This window comes from Nannochloropsis gaditana (genome assembly GCF_000240725.1).
Source record: "Nannochloropsis gaditana CCMP526 unplaced genomic scaffold scaffold1161, whole genome shotgun sequence".
Classification (NCBI taxonomy): domain Eukaryota; class Eustigmatophyceae; order Eustigmatales; family Monodopsidaceae; genus Microchloropsis; species Microchloropsis gaditana.
Window position 1 is genome coordinate 1 of NW_005802792.1, and position 5,677 is coordinate 5,677.

The window sequence follows — 5,677 nt, forward strand, 5'->3', positions numbered from 1 at the left end:
GGGGAAGGAGGGTTATGGATGTTTGAGTTCTGTTTGAGTCAACTAAGTCATCTCTTCATTCATCCAAAGCTTTTTCTCCGTTTCCACCCTGTAAATATGTTGCCTGTGAAGATGTCTTCAGAATAAATGTAAAATTGCATTTTTTAAAATGCTTCGCCGAAGTTCTACAGCTGGCTGCTTCTCGACATAATCCTTCCACATCTTTTTTCATGTCTTTTCTGCTGTCCCGGGCCACACAATTTTATACATCTATCTCCCGTATAAATCTTCAATCACTCAAACTCCAGATAGTCTCGTACGTGTATTACCCTTTTGCCATCATCAAACGATAAGGATGGTGTAACAGAGGAGAAAATTTAAGTCCGCGAAAAGAAACGGATTTTCAAATGAAAAACGTGTGACGATGCAGCTGACGTCTCCCCTCTGCGGAATACTTCATTTCACCTACCTTTATGAGTGTTTTTTGTCGACTCTCATATCTGTCGATATTTCTCGCAGTATGATTGGAAAATATCTATCTGACCAGGGAAAGTCCCTCACGCTAGGACGAGGATTGATGAAGCTGTCATCGGAAGAGCCCCGAAGACGAATGAATTTCCTTGTCGCCGCCGGAAAACGGACATGACGCTCCTTAGTGATGGACTTGATCGCCCTTCGCATTGTGTTTTTTTTTAAACTGTCATTCTGTCCGCGTGCATTCATGAGAGTGGATTCATTCTACTTTGACCAGCGTAGGATTGATTGTACGTCGACGCAAAGGGCGACGTGCAGTGTTCAGGACTGTTCGTGTGCTTGACTGAATACCGTGCGCTCGCTTTATCCAACCAGTACTTTGTGTCGGCTTCCATTCCAGTCATTGTACCAAAATATTATTCTCTCGTCAAATGGACTACTATACGATCGGTTTGAATTTCGCGCTCCTCAAACACAGCTCCCAAGGGAACATTCCATCAGGCTCGCCTTCGAGTACGCCATCACTGCTGTCGCCTGCGGAGAGGGACATCGGTACCCTTGCATTCCAAACCTCGCATGGCGAATCTCAGAGGAGCCGGTGCAAGTGACAACAGTAACAATGAAAGAAGAAACACTTGGATCAAGATGGGAGGCGTGGCTTTGTTGCTCTTGGGTGTCGTAGTCGTCGCTGTCACACTTGGCCTCGAGCGTAGAACGGACAAGGTGAGTGATGAGTTGAGCTTTAATTACATAAGCCCTTGTAATGGCATGCTTCATGACGATAGACCGTCGCAATAAGAGCTCAAGTCCTGTATGCTTGACGTGAGGCATGACTCCTTGAATTGTATGACTTTTTACACAAACAGAGTACCACGCCCGTCGCCTTCGAAGGGCCTGAGCCTAGTGCGTCCACCGTCCAGCCTGCTATTGTCACGGAGTCCTTGGCTGAGAATGTCAGCAAGAACGACAAAGAAAGTACAACGGTACGTGAATGCGTTTGAATACCTTCAATCGGACAATCAGATGGTCAACCTAGAGTTTTCAACATGACGCGTTGCCCGAAAAAGCGCCTCCGGACAAATATACGACAATATGCTGACCTGCGTTGCGTACATAATGTTCAAAACAGAAACCCCTCGCGGATGATTCCTCAGAAACGCTCGTCGATCCTGCGTCGACGACGTCCTCGACGAGCAATACTGGCAACGCAGGAACATTTTTTGAAAAGGCCGACGAGGTGAGTGAAAAAAGAGTTAGGATATCAAGACCTCATTTTGCTTACTTCTCGATGGATGCTAGTATCGTTCCAGCTCCTCTGATATACTTCGCATAGTGAGTGCCAATGCTTGTGCGGAAAAACCATGACCTTCAATGTATTGTCGCCTCTCCGCTTTTGACCCTTGTCCTGGTCTTCACAAACCCTAACCCTGACTCTAAAGCATCATACCTCGGATGTCATACCGTCTTTCGCATCACTGTCGTCGTTGACATCAAGCCCTCCCCTTCTGATGTACATCCGTTCCCGCTTCCACACAGGTGACGACGTCGTTTGGGAACAAGCTTCTTGGCGGAGCCGCATCCTTGGCTCTGGCTGTTGGTAGTGGAAACCAAGATGCTTGCCGGGTCGCGAATGCGGGAGAGCTGGAAGATGCAATCGAACGCAAAACGTGCGCCGTTGTGATCCTGACGTCTTCCGAACCCGACGCGTACGTTCTGGAGCGTGAGATTGTGATCTCACGCGCGGTTGTAGTCATGGGAAACAGTGTCATGCTCCCCTTCATCGACTGCAAGGACATCGTGCGAGCCTTCCGGGTGGTCCCAGGAGGGTTCCTGGATCTGCAATTTGTCCGTATAAATATCGGTAAAGGCTTCGTGCGTCCCCGCTGGGGCTTGTTCCGCAAGCAAAAGACGCGAAGGAACTTGCGTGGGGAGGAAATTATCTTGGACGAGGAGGTACGATTAAAATTTGACAGAGGAGTTTGTCTGTATATTGGATGGCAGAGGCAATGTAACGAGCAATGCTCTTCATATTGAACGTGGCATCTGCCTGGGTTGGGATCGCATTCCTCGTCCCTTTTGCCATGCATCTGCCTCTTGTATCGTAAGGAATGTTCATATGCCCCCGTTACCCCCACCGATTTCAATCTCTCCATAGGAGGACGATTGGCGCGAGCCTCGAACCAAGGAAGAGCGGGAAATGGTCCGGAACTTGCAGTTAGGAGGACAGGCTGCCGACGCAGAGCCTGGGGAAGTGATTGACATTCGCGGCGGCAGTGTTTACTTCGAGCCCGGGGCGCTTGGCGGGACCTTCAACGGTAAGAATGATGGGAAATAGTAGTTCCCGTGTCAGTCTTGAATCTCGCCTCATAAAAATTGTCTTCTTGTCCCTACAGGGATCTACTTCACGTCTGACCAAACCGATGTGGAGGACATCATGGTCGCGATCGAGCAGACCACGAACCTGATTGGCATCCGGATCTGGGGCGGACACGTCCTTGTCGCCGACGGAGACGTCTCTTTCAATGCGTGTGTCTTTTATGACTTGGAGCTCCTGACTCCGCTGAGCGACCGAATTTATTTCGGGGGAGATGTCCTGGTGCTGGCCGGGATGGTCCGGTTCACAGGATGCCATTGGTTCTACTTCACCGTTATCGGCGCGGAGAACGGTCTAGGCTTCAACACGGCCGTCTTTGGCGGTGTAGCTATCTACACGGGATGCTCCTTCCAGGAGGCCAACGCCGTCTCCGCTTTCAATGGGGTGGGCCAAGCCTTCTTTGTAGGAGGAGGCGTGCAAGTCGTCACCGGCTGCAGCTTCTCCTATTTCTCTGCGGTGGAGATCTTCACGGGGACAGGGGAGTTGACCGTCCTGGCAGGTGTGCAGATCATCACAGGCGTGCCCTGGTCCGAGTGGTACGGTGTCTTTGCCTACTTTGGGGCTGGTCTTGACTACTGTGTGGGGGCAGGCGTGCTGATTTTGACAGGAGCCCCGCTGAACCAGTGGAGCGGGCCCATATGGGGCAGCGTGGCGGGCGACTACTTCTTTGTGGGTGCAGGTACCTTCTCCTCGCACGGCTCCCCTGTCGCTCAGTACATGTCGATCGGCGGGGAGGCCGGGAGCGGGTGCTTGGGCTACGTGGCCACGGGGACGGCTGTCTTGATCGGGGCACCAGTCAATGATTTCGCAGGGATCTGGACGACGTTTGGGATTGGAGAATACTACGGTGTCTCGGCCGGGCTGCTTGTCATGATCGGGTGCCCTATGCTGGAGATCACGGGGATTGAGTTTTTCCAAGGCTTAGGAGGGGCGGTTTACGTCGGGGCTGGGGGTGCTGTGTTGGGACACAGTCCTGTGCTTGAATTTGTTGCATTAGTGAATGAGCATTTTGACTTTTGGATCGCGGGTAGTTGTGAGCCGGAGCATGGAGCTTGGGCGCCTGGAAAGGCTTTCTTTATTCCTGGTGGCATGGGATGTGAAGAACACGAGGATCATGACGACCATGACGATCACGATGACCACGATGACCACGATCATGTAGAAAGACGCTTTGCCACTCGCCGACGCCTGCAGGCTCTGGCGACGGCCCTGCTGGGATCCAACCAGGCCCTGGCGCCGGGCTTGACCGACCAGTTTGCGGCGGGCGACTTGAGCTTGGTGGCTTTCAACATTTCCAAGAAAGAACTCGAGTTCGGGGACCCCGCACAGCTCCGGCCCCTGGCAAAGATCGTCCAGGATCCGCAGATGCTGCTGGCAGCGGGGATGGGGTTCTCGGAAATGAAGGATGCTCTGGTCAAAGTTGCGCCCGCTTCTCCCTCGAACCGCACCACCATGTACATCAACGGAGCCCGCGATGGGTTTTGCAGCCTGTGCAACGTAGACAGCGTGAGCGGACCAGGGCTCTCTTCCTGTGATGTTGACGCCTGTGCTGCCCCAGGGAGCGTCGCGGCTCAGGGAGGGCCGGTCTTGAACGACTACAAGGAGCACTACGTGATCATGGCTGATTTGGACGTGACGAGCCGTGGCGACCAGGGAGGGTTAATTGAACCGGAGGTGCAAGAGGCCGTGGCCAGTCTGCTGGCTCTGGAGGGGGATGGCCTGGAGACGTTGCAGGTCACCGTGTCTGACACCACCCCGGACTCCCTCTTGAAAGCCACCTTCCAAGACGGCCTCCCGGACGGCCACGAACGACGGCGCCTCGCCTTCCACCGGGCGATGGCCACTGAATTGTACGACATGACCCAGCGCTTCAAGGTCATGATTGTGGCGACGAGTAAGGACCGTTCGGAATCTGTTCTAGAACGCCTGCAGCCCTCCGGTAACGAGGCTCCGTCCCTTCAAAACGGGTTGATCGCCTTCTTCAGCGACCCTGCGAGCACGGACGTCGGCTCGTTGCAGCTGCTCTACGACCGCATGATCTATGTCCCAGCCTACAACACAAGAGGCCTTCTGAACAACGATATGAACCTCCCCGGTGGGCAAAGCACGTCATTGGGCACGTTCTCAGTGGCGTTACAGGATGCAGAGCAGCCGGCCATCCCCGTCACTTCCGCACATTATGGAGCCGACAACAACTACGTGGCTAGTCTGGCCCACTTTCCGCCCGGGGCCTCCGTTGGACTGCGTCTGGTGAAGGTGGGGAGTGGCTTAGGGATGACAGAGGCCTCCTGGCCCTTGGGGACTATAAACGTGGACAAGCAAGGGGTGGGGAAGCTGGCCGTCCAATTCCAGCCTCTGGTGCATCGCGAAGGAGACTACTTCCTGAAGGCAACTGAGACCAAGTCTGGCATTTACAATTTCTCCCCGGTCTTTTCCGTGGATAAAGGTGCGCGGCGGCGAAAGATGTATGGGCCCGAAATGTTTTTTTGAGTAGGGACGAGGCTTTTCAAAACGATTAGCTTCCCAAGCGGAAAGTATTGACAATCGAGAGAAAGCACACACAAAAAGTATTATAAAAGAAAAGTTGTGATTATGTCTGGGGATAATGATCGAGACAGAGGAGAAATAAACTTTATTACGATCGCTCGTTATGTCTCATAATTTCCTGCGTAGAGTAGGACTGAACTGAACGAGTACTGTGAAAGGAAAGTGGAATAATCTGGATAAGGCAATAGTACTTCTAAGCTCTGTATAATTTTTCATCCGGTAACTGCAAAATTATTTGGTCAACATTGGGGAAGGAGGGTTATGGATGTTTGAGTTCTGTTTGAGTCAACTAAGTCATCTCTT

General features: G+C 52.5%; 1 protein-coding gene across 1 annotated transcript; it reads left to right on the forward strand.

Moving 5' to 3' along the window:
• Positions 1-949: 949 nt before the first annotated feature.
• NGA_0727200 (uncharacterized protein) lies at positions 950-3,989 on the forward strand (the record flags this gene model as incomplete). The annotated part of the gene is made up of 7 exons (XM_005852477.1): positions 950-1,176; positions 1,320-1,436; positions 1,583-1,690; positions 1,990-2,406; positions 2,609-2,768; positions 2,847-3,760; positions 3,930-3,989. Exons 1-7 carry the CDS (start codon positions 1,030-1,032, stop codon positions 3,987-3,989), a joined length of 1,923 nt encoding a protein of 640 aa, XP_005852539.1. The 5' UTR covers positions 950-1,029.
• Positions 3,990-5,677: the final 1,688 nt, after the last annotated feature.